At 41.6% G+C, this 17,956-nt stretch overlaps 3 protein-coding genes across 5 annotated transcripts in view; 2 read left to right on the top strand and 1 right to left on the bottom strand.

Moving 5' to 3' along the window:
* The window catches only part of LOC108034666 (macrophage colony-stimulating factor 1 receptor 1), a 211,861-nt gene that overhangs the window by 20,306 nt on the left and 173,599 nt on the right, over window positions 1-17,956 (top strand). The window lies entirely within an intron of this gene.
* Window positions 253-15,565, bottom strand: LOC108027830 (protein mothers against dpp). Of its 2 annotated transcripts, none has more exons than XM_017099416.3 (4): window positions 15,424-15,565; window positions 2,809-3,269; window positions 2,063-2,753; window positions 253-2,000 (listed from the first exon to the last, which is right to left on the bottom strand). In XM_017099416.3, exons 2-4 carry the CDS (start codon window positions 3,076-3,078, stop codon window positions 1,594-1,596), a joined length of 1,368 nt encoding a protein of 455 aa, XP_016954905.1. In that variant the 5' UTR covers window positions 3,079-3,269; window positions 15,424-15,565; the 3' UTR covers window positions 253-1,593. The 2 variants fall into 2 exon arrangements, with proteins under 2 accessions (XP_016954905.1, XP_016954904.1); XM_017099415.3 differs by lacking the exon at window positions 15,424-15,565 and adding an exon at window positions 6,783-7,135.
* LOC122818842 (uncharacterized) lies at window positions 15,626-16,554 on the top strand. Of its 2 annotated transcripts, none has more exons than XM_044094351.2 (2): window positions 15,626-15,774; window positions 15,841-16,554. In XM_044094351.2, the coding sequence occupies exon 2, from the start codon at window positions 15,988-15,990 to the stop codon at window positions 16,552-16,554; it is 567 nt and encodes a 188-aa protein (XP_043950286.1). In that variant the 5' UTR covers window positions 15,626-15,774; window positions 15,841-15,987. The 2 variants fall into 2 exon arrangements, with proteins under 2 accessions (XP_043950286.1, XP_043950285.1); XM_044094350.2 differs by having other exon boundaries at window positions 15,661-15,753.

The following is a 17,956-nucleotide window of genomic DNA, read 5'->3' as shown; positions in this document are numbered from 1 at the left end:
TTAAATAAACTAAAGGCGTGACCACTATTTTATAGAATAGCTCAACTTTTGTACTTTTGAAAGCAGGCGTCTTTCAAGTATTATTGAATATTTCTAAATATAATTTTATTTAAATTTAGAATAGGTCAAAAGCAGCACTGAAGTGTGATCCTTGTGCTATCCACTTATGGATTTCACGCGGAAGTAGGTCGGATAAACTATTTAAAAATAAGAATTCCAAGAAACACTTTGACTGAAGAAGAAAGATGTAAATCGGCTGAAAAAGTTTCGTATCTATTTATTTTTAATTCATATTTTTTATTACAATGTTACGTTAAACATTAAGAGGCATGCAAGGCGTGTTTAAGGCAATTTATAGCATTCTGTGGTAGCTGCTCAAAAACTTGTATACTTCAAGGCAAATGTTTATATTTCTTCGTTCGGTAATTGGTATCTTCACTTGGTTTGTTAACTTTTTATCGAACATCGAACAGGCACAAATACTACATTAAACTTTAGATAAGGCCGTAACTTGCCCAAGCCTCTAATATACAGCTAAATTTACATTTTCATATTTCTGGAGGATATATTATATTTTTAATTAAACTTGTTTAGATCTTGCACATATCCGATATCAACTCATAGGTCAGAATTAAGCATTTCTGTTGTGTTTTTCTTTTATTTTCATCTATTGATGTTTCGGCACACAAAGTTTTTATTTGAAACAAAATCGAAGACAATCATAAAACTACGAAAACTCTAGTGTACGTTTATAGAAACTATACAAGTATGTTCATATAAAAAATTATTTTCTCCGTGTAACAAAATTATTTTCACTTATAATAAAAAAGATCATTCGTTGAAAAATTGATTCATAAAACAATCCACTCCTAAATTTCGCTGGTATTTATTTTTTGTTTGTAGTTTTCGCTTTTTATATAACTTAAAATTAGTTAAACCATAGATTTAAATCAACTTAATTGAACATTGAATTCGTTGATCAAAGGCAAACCGCAAATGAGAGAAATAAAACATAAACTAAGGGTTCTAAAAATCATTTTAAGAAATGTATTGCAATAAGTTCTTTCATATCCCTAATTCAATTTGTTTGCTTATGTATTTAAAGTTGGAGGGTTACTTACTTTTGTTTTATATTTAAAGCAGTTTTGCAATGACACATAATTAGCACTTGAAATAGACTTGAACAACAACTGTTTGCCAATGGGCATAGATCATTAATATTATAGCATGTAGATCATTGTAAATAGTTATACCATTTTGTAATTGGTTTCTTAGCTCGCTGTTGTTTTTCATTACTTGGATTTAGCGTTAGGAATGACATTCGCATAGAAAATCATACGATAAACTATAAAATATGGGCAAAGGGCGGGTGTGGGAGTAGCTTGCGTACATCTATTTTAATTTGCAGATGAGCTGTATAGACACTGATCTGTTGGCACCCCTAATGGGGCACAAACCTCTATACTCTCTCCGTTGTCCTGTGTTCTCTACGTCTTTTTCACACTTAGCTTTCACTCGCACGTACTCATTTAGCTACTGGATTTGTATTGTTTTTCTCTTCGTTTCCCTGGCGGGTGCGCCCCCCATCTTAGCTTAGGATACCGAACTAATTGCATTATGCGGCGAGCCCATTTGCGTGAGCACCTTGTCAAGCCACTGGAGCGGCCCGTGCAGATGGATCTCGATCCAACAGGGCGTCGATGTCACATCCTGGCGATGGTACTCCGCCCCCCAGCCCTTTACGAACGACATCCGGATCGTGCACATCTTGGTGAGCTCGTAGACGGCCTCGAATCCATTGTTCACCGACTGCGACAGCAGCTGAGCAAATTCTTGATTGTTGAAGATCTTCAGCGAGCAGCCCGGCGGTATCTTGCACACGGTGCTCGGATGGAATCCGTGGTGGTAGTTGCAGTTGCGCGACTGCACAAAAATGGCGGAGTCGGACAGACACTCGGCGTACACCTCGCCGGTCACGTAGTACAGATGAACGCCCTTGCCTGAGGGAAAGAAAATACGATAATTAGGGATTGCGCTTTGCATGGACTGGCTGAAAACGCACCTATATGACGGCGTGTGTTCTCGATGGTGCTGTTCCTGTTCACATTGCTCAGCTGCCCGAGGCAGCAGCGGTCCGAGTTGTTGGACGGATTCGTGAAACCATCGACGATCACCGAGTTATTGTTGCAGTGGAACACCTCGCCCACCCGGCAGTTCAGCTCATAGTATGCAATCGAGGCCCAGAAGGCGGGCTCCGCATAGCTGACCTGGGCCACATCGCCCATCGGGGCGTCCAGCAGCTGGCCACCATCATTGGGGTTGTTGGAGTTCCCGTCCTCCGAGGGACTGTAGGCGGGCGGCGGTGTTCCCGCCAAACTGTCGTACGGCGAATTGGGATTGGAGTTGACGGAACTCGGACTGCCCACCGATGTGTTGCTGGTGCTCAGGCTGTGCGAGTTGAATCCACTGTTCGAGTAGCTCACGTTGTGCGGCATACTGGGCTCGGCCACGTGGTTGAACTGCAGCATCGAGTGTCCGGGTGCGTACTCCGAGTGGCGAGGGACGAGAACTGGCGGCAGCACTGGGCTCTCCACGCGCTTGTAGTGATACGGATTGATGCACACCTCCTTCTGCTTGGCGCTAAAGGGGTACTGGCACAGCTCGAGGGGCTTCAGTTCGTGGTGCGACTGCAGATCGGGCCAGCGCCACACGCGGCAGTAGATCACATGCGGCAGACCCTTGCGATGGGAGACCTGAAGTCAAGGATCCAGTTAGTGGGTAATCGTCGATGTAATCCAAGCTACTCACCTGTAATCGTCCGTCCAGCGAGCGTGGAATGGTGACACACTTCGAGGGCTGGCCGGGACAGGAGAGCGCCCGCTCCAGCTCCTCGATGGCGCCCTTGCGCTTCTTCAGCTTCTTCACCAGACTGTCGACGGCCTTCTCCGCCCACTTCTCCTCCTCGTCGCCCTGCTTCCAGCCCAGCAGCTTCTTAACCGCCGGCGATGTGAAGGAGAATAGTGAGCCCAGTGTGGACATGGCACTGCTGGTGTTTGATTCCACATCGTCGGTGTCCATTCTGCTGCTGCTGCCGATGGCTGTGGTCAAGCTGTTGGTGTTGTTGTTGCTCAGGCTGAGGCTGCTGCTACTGCTGCAGATGTTGTTGTTGTTGGCGATGTGGTGGCTGTTGTTGTTGCTGCTGCTGCTGCTGCCGTTGATTTGGGGTGGAGTCACCCGATAACCGGTATAACTATCAGCGGGCGGATAGTCTGTTGGAAAGAGTAAGTAAAAAGCATATATAAATAATAAGTACAAATAGAATCGCATACATTCATCATCGAGCTTAGATTGCCTGCGCAACGCCCACAACAACGCATGCTAAATTTGAATGCACAGGGAGAAAAACCCAGTCAACCAATAGTACATAATACTCCCTTTTGGATGAACTAGCTTTATATAATATGATCCTTATTATTTATAAAGTAGCTCTATATTTCTTTAAATGTTATTATACAATTCATTTTATTTGACTCCTTTTCTCGCAGTGTCGTTACCCGCTTGGCCAAGTGCCCAGCAGAAATCGGAGAAGGAGGGTGTACATCTATGGGGCCTTTCAATGCATCATGGCTTTGGCCTGTGAATGAAGTCGTTGGGAGGTTCCTGTCATGAACGGACTCCTCCCACTTTCGATGTTGGCGGCCAATTGCATGCAAATCGCCTGCAACATTTTCGCATTGAGAATTATGGCCATTATTGTGCTTCACTTAGCTGATTGGCTGATTAATCGAATCTCGATTTCGTTGGAATTATTATTTTTATCTATTAAATATGGTTATTGTTGATCGCCAATCGATGTTGACGTCATTTGGGGGAACGATTCTATTGTAAGGGGGAACTTTTTGGGTCGGGCATTTCTTTGAAAGCTATAAAACATCTCCAGGTTGGCAAAGAGTACACATTTTCAGTTCAAAGGAATTAGTACTGACCAACTCTTTTGGTAAAAGCTATTCTTGTCAAAAAAAAGTTGATTTAAAAGGAAAATACGGAACAAAGATAATACTTTCATGTGATGGTTTTTGCGTTTCCTTATCAATTCTTAGGAAAAATATTATTAACAAAATTTGGTAATCGGACACAAACATTTTGTTCAGTGACCTTATAATAACCATTTTTTTTTGGCTTTCCTAATAGTAAATTTTAAAATTCTTTTTCGGAATATCTGTTATAGATATTACAATCTACTTTCCCTATAATGTTCCTCACAAGTGTAGCTCTACTGTAGCCAACAGAGAACCGAGTTGAGTGCCGAGAACTGCATCTCATAATTAGCGCAAATGATAACCAAATGGTTTACAACTTGTCAGCGCCACAATTGTGGGCCTAGCCCCCTTTTCGCCAACCCCTGGACTTTTCCTCCCTTTGGGAAAGTCACTGTGTCCAACGGTAAAGACAACAATTCAATTTGAGTTATGACATTTCAATGTTAACAGCATTTCTGAAAAACTTCTATTGCTCTTTAGTTGTCTGTCTTAGTTTCTATGCTAAACTCAATCTCGTATTTTTCCGCGAGGTGTCAAAAATGTTTAATTAAATTTAAAAGTGACAAAACCTAATTGAATGAAAATTTGTAGTAGCAATTAATTTGTGCAAGCTGGAGCACTAAGATCGCGAAAATCGGCAAAAAGCGAGCCACACAAGGCGAACTGGCCCCCCCTTTAGTGGCCAAGTAAATCCAATTTCAAAAGCAATTAAATGCCGGCGATAAATCAACAAGTGCAGCACTTGGACAACAAGAAAACACCTCTCGGTTGGACCGACAGACCAACTGGCGCATATTTCTGCCCAAATTAGCCGTTGCGTGAATTAATTTCGATTTTCTCGCTCAGGCCTAATGCCGTGGGGCGTTGCCCGAGTTGTTATACCATTTTTTTCCATCTTATTTTTTCGCAGCATTGACAATTTTATGTGGTCGCCGATGGGAAGGAGGCGTAACCCAAGCCCAAGGGGGCCAGTGGATCGGGGAGCCCACTTTTTTAATTGCCCAAAGTCACCCAGAGCCCCGGGCGCCTAACATGGCCTTTGGAGATATACAATAAATTCTCTAAGTGCAAAAAACATACTAGTTTCTAATGTAGATCGCTAGATTTACCTAGATTTCACCTTTATAAGTACTATACTATAATAATAAAACGGAAATAGTCAAAAGGTTCCAGAATCCAAATAATTTCAATACTATGATTTGATTGTAAGTTTACAAAAACCTTATTAGCTCATTAAAAATAGTAGCTAACTATTTATAAGAAGTCTCTTTTAAGTATACGAATCCTGATTACTTTTTCATACTAATGCCTAATTCCAAAATAAACATATTTCTTTTTAGAGTAAATATGCCTTTCGTATCCCGAGTTACAGTAGTTTTCTAGAACCCAAAATACAACAAGAGTGACACTTGGCAGGGTGTCCGAGCAGGCTTATCAAGAGGGTTACGGGAGATAGAGAAACCCATGTATTTGCCCAGCTGACCGGTGGTTTTGTGTGTTTTAGGTGACAATCGTGGTCTTGTGGATTGGCCTGTCTTGTGGAATTCGATTGATTGTGGGTAAGCACACGAATTTTAAGAATAGCACCGTCTTGTTTGTGCAAAGCTTTGACAAATGGTCTTTAAAAAGGTGGGTTCTATATACATGATCGAAAATAGAGGAACATCAACTATTGATTCTTAGAATTTATAAAAAACACAATGTGGTATTTGCAAAGACTTAAAAAATATTTATGATAAAATTAAGCTGTTGCTAAACATTCTTCCTATGTTAATTCGAAATTAAATATGTATTTCGTATTTCTGTTGCATTTCTTTCAATGAATAATTAGTGATTCAGAGCTCTTAAACAATTTAATTTTTAAATAAAATTTAAGCAACTTAATAAACCTTTATGATCCATTGTCAGATGGTTTCTGCATGCGTCCCATTCGTCTTGCATTCCCATAATCAATTAAAGATCGATAATCGTAATTCGCAATTACATATTACCCGAGCTCAGATCACGTATCCACCTCCCCTGGGCCTTCTTTGGCCCCACCCAAAACTGGCGCAGTCTTCTCTCTTATTCCAAGAAATGAACACTCGAAAGAAAACTATCCATCAGTTTGAGAAGTTCTGAAACTATGCCTAACTTGTTTTTCTTCTAATTTTAAATCTTGCTCTGTTCAGCTATAAAAAAAGTTCCATTAAAAAGAAAAACCTCTAGAATTGCAGATTACTTGGGACTTTAAATTCCATTTACAAAGCCCCGATTTATTTTCAGTGCGGCGATAATCAGGGACTCGCCGATCATAACTCAAATGGGGGAACGTTGGACCAAGGACTTCGAGGGACTTTTATGGCAGGCACGCATTCGCGCATGCGTATCATATAATTCCAATCGATAATCAATCATAAATGCGGCAGTGACAATAAGGCGTACATCATGGCAGCCAGGTAGGAGAGGTAAAGGTGGATGGGAAAATGTGGCAAGTAGCGAGGTACAGCAGTACTGAAGCACTTCCGCTGCCATTGAAAGCGGGCAAAAAGTGTGGTAAAGGGTACGAGTACCAGAAGAAAACCCGAGAGAGCGAGCAGAACAGGGACTTGGACCCATGTTTAAAAATAAACAAACAATGCACACACGAAAACAGAGATAAAGAGCCGCACCGAACGGGCGGCCAGGCCGTCAAAAGTTTCGATTTGGGGAAAACTCAAAAATCGGGGAGGCAGGGCTGGGGGAAATGGGTAGAAGACGTACACATGATGATGTTGAGATTGCAGATATTATTTTATTTATTTTTATTGCACGCACACACTGGCACACGCACTGGCGCGATCAAAATCGGCATCAAAATGTTATTCGCGTATGCAAATGCGACCCTCCACGACGATCCGATCGACTCTCCCCTGCAGTTACATGTCCGTTTCGATTATGAACACAATTGGTATCTCCTCATTTGCCGAAATCAAAATCATCCGCCGTTCGGAATGCACTTCAGCAATAATAACTTAATTTATCGAAGCCGTTTGCCATAATATTCGTCTTATTTTCGCCGCAAATTACGCAAAATCCCCAGCGAACCAGTGGGGCGAGCGCGAATTCAGAAACCAACTGCACGACCCGACCGATCGACATCGAATGCCGAGCGGGTTGCTCCGCCTGCACAGAAAACTGAGTCCACCGAGTGCTGACTGACTGAGGGACTGGCGGACGGACGAACTGCCTGATTGAGTGAGTGACGAACTGACTGACTGACTGACTGACTGACGAGCTGAAGCCAGCCCAGCAGTGCATTCGTATGGCGTATCTGTGTGTGCATGCCAGGGATGCGAAACAGCAGGACCGCCTTGTAGGAGCTGCAGGTTCAAACACCCCATTAAAAAAATTCGAAATAAAAAAAATCCAAAAAACCTTCTTCAACTTATTATCAAAAAATAACCACAATAAAATGTAACTACTTCGATTTTTTTTAATACAACTTATAAATATTTAATAACGTTGATCAACCAACTCAGTAGTTCTGAAACTTAGAAAAAATTAAAAAAAAAATTTAATTAATTTTTTTTCTAGTTTTTTTAAGTTAATTTTTATTTATCTCCCTTCATTCTGCAGCCCTAATTCTTAAGACCATGCCAGGGATGCGAAACAGCAGAACCGCCTTGTAGGAGCTGCAGGTTCAATCACCCCATTAAAAAAATTCAAAATAAAAAAAAATGCAAAACACCTTCTATTTTTTAAATTTTGAAATATAAATTGTATACACATAGCAACTTATTATCAAAAAATAACCACAATAAAATATAACTACTTAGATTTTTTTTTAATACAACTTATAAATATTTAATAACGTTGATCAACCAACTCAGTAGTTCTGAAACTTAGAAAAAATTAAAAAAAATGTAATTAATTTTTTTTTTAGTTTTTTTTTTAAGTTAATTTTTATTTATCTCCCTTCATTCTGCAGCCCTGATTCTTAAGACCGCTGAGTGACGTATTCGTATTGGTAATTGAGTTTCTGTGTGTGCACAGGCGGCCAAGTGCACACCACTACTCAAGCAGCAAAAGTTTTGTTTTAAACAAATCAAAATGCCCTATCTGCAGTTGGGGCGCCTGCACGTGAACGCAAACGTGTTTGTGTGAAAATAAGTGCCCACAGTGAGAGAAATATGAGTTACTTTGGTAAGCCTAATTTGGAAAAAAGTTTTTAAAGTTGTAGTTTAATATTTTCCAAATATAATTTAGTAAGAAAAAATCTGGTAAGCTCATTATTTTAAAAGAAATATTTTTGATTTTGACAATAACCCTACTCTCTAAGGAACCCACATTTTTATCCACAGTGCATTGGCCTTTGGTGGTGGGGGTGGCGTCAACCCACAATCACAATCAAACTGTAAACACCCCACCGCAACCACAACATCAAGTGAGGGCAGGAAAAGAGGAGGAAAACGGGGAAATTGGGGCCTATGAAGGGAGGTGATCAAGAGAAGGCAGCGTCAACGAATTTTTTCGTGCGTGGGACTTGCGTGAAATCGAACTCGAAATTCGATGGAGCCCTCCTCTAGTAGGGCGTTTTGAGATACGAAAATAACCGAGAACAAAACGAATTCCTCTTCGTGAAGGCACTGCCAACTATTTAAGGGGGAGCACAGCAGGCAAACAGCTGATGGGGCGTGCTGAAAATTGCAAGTGGAGTTGCCAAATCAACCAGGAATCAAACACAATAACAGACCAGGTCAGAAAAAAGTTAAAAAAAAATTTAATAACAAAAAAAATTAAAACAAAAAAGAGTCAAACTTTTATATTTCAGAAAACAATCTGATAATAAAAAATTAGAGTATTAAAGTATTATGCTTTTTTATTTATTTTTCAATATAGTTTTAATGATAAAAGCAACTTATTGCACTTGTGGAGACTTTGACTCGGAAGTTCAAATTCGACTACAAAATACGTTTTTTTTAAATAATTTTTCATCTTTACTTATTGATTTATATATTTTTTTTAATTCTAGTTTGTGAGTAAATAAATATTAAGAAACTCTTTATTTCGTTATTTGAAATAAAATTTTATTAGTTAGGCAAACCTATTTTCTTAACCCCTACTGTAAATATGCTTAGAATGCGAGCATGCACATAGCCGATCGCCCCTCCCACTTTTTTATTGCGTGTTTAACACTACTAAACGCGAATTTATTGCCAACATGGGTAACATTACCCAGTCGCAATAGAATCGAAAATACTAATGAAGCGCACTCCCCTCGAAAGCAGAAGTGAAAACTACGAAAATAACAAAACCCTCCGTACGCCATAATTATGTGGTCCGTCTGAAACAATACAAATTTATGCACGCAAATTGCGCCAGCACACATGAAACCCCTCTGCACACGTGCCAAAGTGCAAACGTCAAGGGACAAAAATGCGCAGGCACTGGAGAAAATCCTTTTTTAAAGTAAATTAACTCAATTCTAATTGCAAATAATTGCCGCGATAATTGCAGGGGGCCACGCAGGGCCTTGTCATGTGGGTAATTGAGCTGTCAACGCGGAGACACCACCGCTTTTCCGGAAACCCGGTCGGTGGTGGGTGGTCGAGTCCACTTTTAGAGGGAGTGTATCCAGTAACATTTGCGTCGAAAGGATATTTAATATTTTTAACAGAATTGCATTATACTTTAATTTTATTAAAATGCATTTATTTCTATCATGTAGTGTCTCATTCTATGTAAGTAAAGTATAGTTTTCTGAGGTATACCATTTAATATAAAAATATATCTCGTGTCACTACTCTGATAAATAAAACAAGCACAATGCCACTGCCTTCTAATAGAACTTGACAAATTTTGATGGCAACTCGCTGGCCAATTAAGCCGAGCACAAGGTAATCGCTAAATATCACAATGCGACAGAAGTGAACTGCCAGAAGTTGAAGTCCTCAACTTTGTTGTGATGTTTGCTTCTGTGCCCCAGTGCTGTGGCTTGGCTGTGTTCCTGTCGTCTCACCGTCACTGCCGACGCCTAAACATGCAACAATTGTTGCGTGTTCAACCGCCAATCAATGCCAATGACTGCCGGACCACAGCAGCAGTGGCAGGAACAAGGAGCAACACTCACACCCGAGGTCAAGAAATCAGCATCCAAAACAATTTTAAGAAAATCGTACAGATTTTAAACTTTACAACATAGTTAAATCATCATAACATTAATAAAGGTAAATAACCATTAAGTACATATATTCTTTATCAGGATCAGTAACATAGTCAATATATCTATGTCCGTTTGTCCGTATAAACGTAATCTTGGAAAATGTAAAGACTATAATGTTAAAACTAAGCAACCAGATTCTAGAGAGGCACTCGACTACAGCGTTGTATATTTTTTTCAATTGTTAGTTGTAGTTCAAGTTGTGGTTAAGATCACTTCTAGTACTATTTTTGCGACCCCGCCTGTGAGGCAGCAAAGATCCAAAAGTGCAACATGCAACCGGGCAGCAGCAACTGCGGCAAGTTCGTCATCGTCATCGGCATCCACGATTCGTTCGGTTCGCTTAAATAGCCATAAATATGTGGAGTATGCGCCACAGTTCCCGAGATTGCTCCCCCGCTAACCCCCCAGCGCCCAGTGTCCGCTTAACCCTTCCGCCTGTCCTGCGGGTTAAACGTGCTGCCGCTGTGTGGCGCCTAATGCGTGCGCCAAAACAAAACGTAAAAGAATTCTTAGAAAAGCGTCGCCGCGCGACTAAGCGGGTTCTGAGCGAAAAAAAAGGAGTCGGGAGGAGAAGTCCACAATCGAGTGGATTAAATGGCACAAACATGGCTAATTACATGTATTTAACACGCACGGGGCAGCCTGTACTTAAAAGTTGGCAATGCGACACAAACCATGACAAGTACCACAATTATGGTCTAAAGCTACGAAAGCGATCCGCCAGAGACGAGCGCCAGAAGGGGCAGCAGAAGTCAAAAGACCCCGCAGTAGAAACGAAGTTGGAGAATCAGTTCCCTTCTATCAGGAGATAAGCAATAAACTGATGATCCCTAAAATGAATAATATGAAAGTGATCAATATTTTCAATCAACCTTAAACCAAAAAAGAAAAACCAGACTTATGTAGATTACAAAAAAGCATTTAAAAGTTTTGTTTAGAAAGAACAGTAATGATATAATAAAAAAATCAAAACATCATGTCTTAATAGGTATCATCCTCGTTGAAAGACCACTCTCCCATCACTTGACCAAGCTTTGATGGATATCTACACCATTAAAATAGGAGCGGCTGGGAATGGTTTCCATGCCCCCACCACCGGCTCACGACTCCAGCGAACTCCGCGTTGTCAATGCAAAAATTTATTAGATTTTAAATGCAATAATTATTAGCATTATATGGGCAATGAAGCGCCGATCGCGGAGGACAGCGCCGGAATGCCCGATCAGTCTCGGCCGGCTCACTGTGTGTGGCTAAGACGCCGCGCACTTGGTATGCAAGTAAGCCGGCTGCGCTCGTCAGTAGCTGCCAAACTGTAAACTCTAGTTACGGGCTAATTTCATTCAAGACGAGCTCGCTGGCGTGGGTGTTGGCTCCACTGCCTGTTGCATGACTTCTCCCCGCCTCCCGAGGCCACCTCCTCCTCCTCGGAGACCCCTCCATCGGCCCATAACTATTCCCATATTCCCAGTCGCCGGCACTGACAGTTCGGCGACAGAGATTTATGCGCTGTAATTTCCCACTTTATTACAGTTTAAGTTGCGTTTTCATAAGTTTTGGCGCAGTTTGTCTCTTTTAGCTGCCATTTGCTTCAATTTCGCGCCCTCAATGTGGCACTTTTACGGGCTTTGAGCGCTTCGAGCGGGTGAATTTACAATTTTAGGAAGTGTTTTAGGGTTGCTAGGCGGCCTGTTGTATATTATTAAGATATCATTGTCAAAAATATAGGTTTTCTTACATGTCCTAATCTATTCTTATTTAAAAACCCTGGTTTAATTTAATTTGCTAATATCAAAGAGTATATTTTGATTCCATAACTCACAGAAGGCCATAACTCTTGATCTCTGCTTTAAAAGCCAATGGTTCGGGGTTTTGGTACCCAAGCCGTTGATAAGGATCTGCTCCCAAGCACTTCTTAATAAAGTTGTTGCCGGCCTTATGACAATGAAAGAGAAAATCCTATTGCGACCGGCTCTAAAAATAGGTTCAAATCTCTGTCGTGTTGACAATTTTTTAGGTTTTTTTTTTCGTTCGGCTTTGTTGTGTTTTGTTTGCCGTTTTATTACCATTGCGCGGAGGGATTATCGCGACAAGAAGATCAAGAGCAGGATGGGGAACCAAAATATTTATATGGATACCAAAAAATAACAAGAAGGGGCCGCCCACTGACGCTGGTTGAGTAAAAACTGAAAAGCGTAAATCACGCTTTCGATAGATCCAAAATTAGTTTCCTGCGATAAGCCGTTGCCAGATTGTTACAGTGCGTTTCGGGGCATTATGGCCAGACTTTGAAAATATTAGATCAAGTCTAAGTTTTAATAAAACCTTAATAATAATATACCTCTTAACCGAAAACTATTTTTAGAGATAATCAATAATTATTTTCTGAATTTATGTATTAATAACATGCTAAATGTTGTATCAATTATTGATCATATTAATATTTCTATTGATAGATTACAATAAGCTAAAACTTAATTAAGAAAATAATAATGGATTGTTAAAATTTATGTATTATAACATGATAAATTTTGTTGCAAATTTAAACAAAAAACGTTGTATTATGTTTCTATTGAAATATTACAATATAATTTTGTTCCGCAAATTATTCCTTGGTCTTGAGCTAAAAGTGGCATGGGAAATTGTAATGGCTTGATCACTTTTGATTTTGGTTTTTATTATTTTTGCTGACTTACTGACACGAAAATTTGCATGTTGCTTGTTGCACAAACTGCGCATAAATCCAATTAATAACATAATTATTTGGCAAGCAAAACGCAGCGGCTTGTGAGACAAACCATTCGGAGCTCATTTCAAGAGGCCGCCGCTGCATTTGCCTTGCATTTGCCACTTTTTGTGGTGCGTAGGCTGAGCCACCAAACCGCCAAACCACCAGTCACTTGGACCAACCACCGCCGTATGCAAATTGCCCATATGCATTTCAGTTGCCTTTTTTCCAGCCTTTTTTCTGTTGGTTTATGCCCAAATTGAAATATTGACTTTGCGCACTTAATTTTCGGCTGGCAAATTTGAATTTGAATTGCCAATCAAAAAGAGGGTCGACGAGGGGTGCAAAGTTGAAGCTAAATTTCTGGCTAAACAATGTGCAACATAAATTAGAATAGCAGTTAAAACCTATTGCAAAAACGAACTGTCTTTTGTGGGTGGCTCCTCTAGTGCGTGGGTGCTATACGGCTAGAAACTTTGGATCGGGGGCGTTACTTCAGACTAGCCATAAGTCTCATTGGGAACTTCTTGCGGCGTTTCTTGAAATGATTTGTGGTCTTGCCCCGGGAATTAACACGGCCACTAAAATCGGATGGAAAACCCCACTGCCGATAGCGAATGCAAGTCACAAATCAGATTAGCCGGAAAGTTCAAATGATTCAGCTTATAGGACAGCATTTCAGGTGATAGTTAAGTTTGTCAAATATAAATGAAGTCAACACGCGATTGTGCCGAGTTTTAAATCTTAGATGACTCATCAAAGTATATATAAACTATTAAGGTCGGTATTTACATTTGTGATTATTATTATAAATAGTTAACCTAGCCAGTGCCCACTGTATTAAATCACCGGAGCAAACCACAGAAATGAAATAAAACAAACCCCAAGAGAACCCAGATCGGAACCACTAGAGAAATCAAACCCACCCACCCACATGTCGAGGCGGTTCGCCAAGTGGAATTGAGTGCACACATTGCAAATCTTCTCGCCTTGTGTCGCGCTTCGCTTCAGTTGCCTTCGACAAAGGAAAAACTTTGCCTGCAAGTGCAGTGTTGCTCACTTGGCCGTACTCCCACAAAATGCCAACAGCTAAATAAAAATATTAATACTTATTCCATAGTTGAAGAAACTATTTGACTAAGTATTTAAATATTTTAGATAAACTCATTTAATATATTTGTAGTAGGTAATTTGGGCAAGGAACTCTATTTTTCTGGATGGTAACTTGGCAGCACTGGTGCTGCCAACTGCCGTAGTGCCTTCTGCAACTGCAACTGCCATTTCAATTGCACACGGCTCACACTGATTTTTCCCCGCCACTGATAACAAGTAAAGAAGCGCATCAAAAACAGCGTAGCGTAGATAAGCACACAAAATATGTGCACACAAATAAATTGATACTGAATAAATTTAATGAAACATTTTTCTTTTGTTAAAATATAGAGAATAGTGTTTGTTTAAAGAGTGATTTTATAAAAAAAAAAACAGAAAGTATTTCTTTTATATACTTTTTTTAAGGAAACAAAAACTATGTTGTGGTAATTTAAATTAAAAAAAAACATCCTCCTAATCTGAAGGTCATCTAAACAATAAGAATTTACATTTCCTATTCAAGATATACTTCTTTATTTTAATAAATGTATGTTTACCTCTTCAATAATCAAAAAACTTTTAAGAGCTAATGCAGATCTACACTGTGGGGTTTTCTAAGGAAATGTTTATAAATAATTTAAAATAATAGTTTTTGAGAAAAAATCAAATAATAGTTTTTCGATCCACCCCTTTGGCGTCAATTGAAAATTGGCATCACTGGCTGCGCGGCTGTGATAAGACTCGCCTGCCGGGGCGCTGTTTATTATTTACCGTTTGAAAGCGGGTGGGAAGAGAGCGGAATTATGAATAAAGGCCCCAAAGCTGAGTCATAAAGGTGAGAAGAAAGAGAGCAGCGAATTGCGGTTGTTTTTTGTTTTGGTGCACTTGAAATTCGAAATTTGAATATTCCGCACCTGTGCTGCCGGCGGCGACGCCGACCGAGGCAGCGGCAGAGCGGCTCAAGTGGAAGAGGCAGGGGAGAATTTCAGACAGGGATTTCAAGCATTTTCAAAACATCATAAAAATGTTATTTTATTGTGTGTATTTATAAGTGATGCTACTTTGCCCCGTTTTCCCCTTTTTTTAGTTCAATTAATGGCGCGCTCGCACTTATACATACACGCTGCACACGCACACACACTTATGTTGCAGAATAAAACCCTGCAGAGAAAAAACGGAAAAACAACAAAAGCAATACTGTTTTTGCCCCCAACACAACAACAACAACAACGAAAGTGTGGCGGTCGCAGCAAGGAAGAAGCAGCAGAAGCACAGCACAAATACAGGCAAACATTTTTTTCTCTTTCTCCCGAACGTAATTGCATTTAAAAACCGTTTTTCTTGTGGGAAAAATGGGTGAAAACTCGCTGCTAACTACTCACGCGTGGATTTGAGCACTTGCTGCTGGTTTATTTCGACATTTTGCTTGCTTTTGAGCCCCGCAAATGTGCGTAAATTGTTTTTCAAAATTGTTTATCACGAAACACACACACAACACACAGCGACATCGAAAACAGTGTTGGGTAAATGAAGAAAATACCAGAGCTAGAGGTGAGTGCAGGCCAATGTGGGCAATTGAAAAATTGACGAGCGTCGTGATGCTACAAAAATATCGATAGTCGCCACTCCCATCCCTAAGTCCCCGCCAGCTGATGTTTATACCGACTATTTATTTTCCTGTTCAAAACAAAAAGATTCTGGAGGATTAAATGGTTAGCATTGCTTAGAAATGGGTAAAAGTTATAAGTTATAAAAAACTAAACGTATTCTAAGAACTTTCACTTGTATGTTCCCTTCAGAGTGCACAGCTGGGCCAATCACATCTCTCGGGTTCCCTGGAGGCAAAACCACAGTTGGGCACCGAAGACCTTCGATTGGAGGAGGAGGAGCTGGACCTTAGGTTCCCTGTAGATAAACAGTACACAGAACTACACCGCAAAATTGAAATGGAGGTCCTGGTTAAGGATGAACCACGGTCGGAAGATGAGGAGCTTCGATTGGAGGAGGAGGAGCTGGAAATTAGGTTCCCTGGAGATAAACTGCACCGCAAAATGGATATAGAAGTCCTGGTAAAATATGAACCACATTCAGACGACGAAGATCTTCGATTGGAGAAGGATCAGCTGGACATTAAAATGGAGCCTCCGGTAGTAGAAGAGCACGAATCAGAAGAGGACTCTTTCATGCAGGAGGAGATCTCTGTAAAGGTGGAGTCCCCGCTGCTGGAAAAAGTTAAGGAAGAACCTGACTTTAGGAGTAGCCACCACGTCAGGCTGGCGACCTGTTGTATGCCCAACTGCGGGCAGAAGGAGACCGGTGAAATCCGGTTGTTCGGTTTTCCCAGCGATAAGAACCTCCTGATCCAGTGGCTGGTGAACACCCAAGTGAAGCCTCGCCTGGTTAATCCCGCAGAACTCTACGTTTGCCAACTGCACTTTGAACACGAAGATATCCAAGGAAGCTCTCTGCCTGGGCGCTGCCCACTTTGTTCCTTGGACACGATGACTATATAATACCGAATTTCGCCCAGGGCACTGATAATGTGATGTTATACATCCGGCAGAACTACTGCTCCGTGCTCTGCTGCTTCCGGGCCAAGGAAGACGGATTCCGGCTAATAGAATACCCAGAAGACCAGGCAACTCGCAAGAAATGGAGACTCCGGTGCCGTCACAAGCCCGAGGAGGTTGACAAATACGGCTTTCGATTGTGCCCGGCGCACTTTAGGCCGAACTGTTTCGATCCGGACACGGGCGACTTGTTTGCAGGGTCGTTGCCCACCAGAGAGCTGTTCCCCTGCCTGGTTCCCGGGTGTGTTCGGGATGCAGGCACTCCCGTCACCTACCACTGTGTGCCACAAAACACCGCCGAACTGGAAGCCTGGAGCCACAACCTATTGATTCCTCCGTCTGTTCTCAGGGGGACAACTCAACGCATTTGCAGGCGGCACTTCGAGGACTACTGCTTCAGGGCTAACAACACTCTCCTCTCGGGCTCACTGCCCACTCTATTCCTGGGCCATCACAGCGCTGTCCTGCCCAATCCGAATACGAAAAAAGCACAAATTCAGCGCATTACTTGCATTGTTCCCGGCTGTGGTCGCATCCGGAGGAGAGACGGCCTTCATTTTAATACGTTTCCCAGGGACCAGTATATGATAAGAAAGTGGATCCATAACATACGACTAGACCCCAACATCAAGAGTGTGCAAGGCCTATTGGTGTGCCATGAGCACTTTCAGGAGCACTGTTTTGAAGTTGCAGCTGGAAAGAAGCGACTGCGTTTTGGTTTCATACCAACCCTGAAGCTTGGTCATTCCCATCACGACCTGCACCAGTCTGGCAGCAAATCGATGTTAAAGAAAAGATTCGATTGCTGCTATCCTTGGTGTAGGTGGCCGAATAGTCTGCGTACCTACGATCTACCGCACATGGAGGAGCTGCGCGAGGCTTGGCTGAAGCAGATGAACATTCAGGAACCCTCTGCCGTTGCGAAGAAACCCCTGAAGCTATGCCAGCTGCACTTTATTATTCTGTACGAGCACAGTGCCAAGGAGAGTCCCGAACTCCTGGTCGACGAAACTTTTGAACTTTATTACAAGCAGGCCAGGAGTAGGGCCCAAATCATGGGGCTCAGTTGTGCTGTCAAGGGCTGCGACACCTTGCAGCCCAGAGATGGCATATCCCTGCATTATATAAAAAATATAAAGGCTCTTCGGCAGATGTGGAATGAGAACTGCCAGATTACTCCAAGATCGCTAAGCTCAAGCAATCGGGTGTGTAGCAAGCACTTTGAACCGAAATGCTACTCGAAAGGACGACTCCTGGGATGGAGTGTGCCCACCCTGCATCTACCGGGCCAGGTTATCCATCAGTGTATTACCGAAGAGCAGCTGAGAAAGTACAGAAAGGCACA

This window comes from Drosophila biarmipes, chromosome 2L (genome assembly GCF_025231255.1).
Source record: "Drosophila biarmipes strain raj3 chromosome 2L, RU_DBia_V1.1, whole genome shotgun sequence".
NCBI lineage: Eukaryota > Metazoa > Arthropoda > Insecta > Diptera > Drosophilidae > Drosophila > Drosophila biarmipes.
Note: the sequence above shows the minus strand (reverse complement) of the source record. Positions and strands in the feature narration are given on the sequence as shown.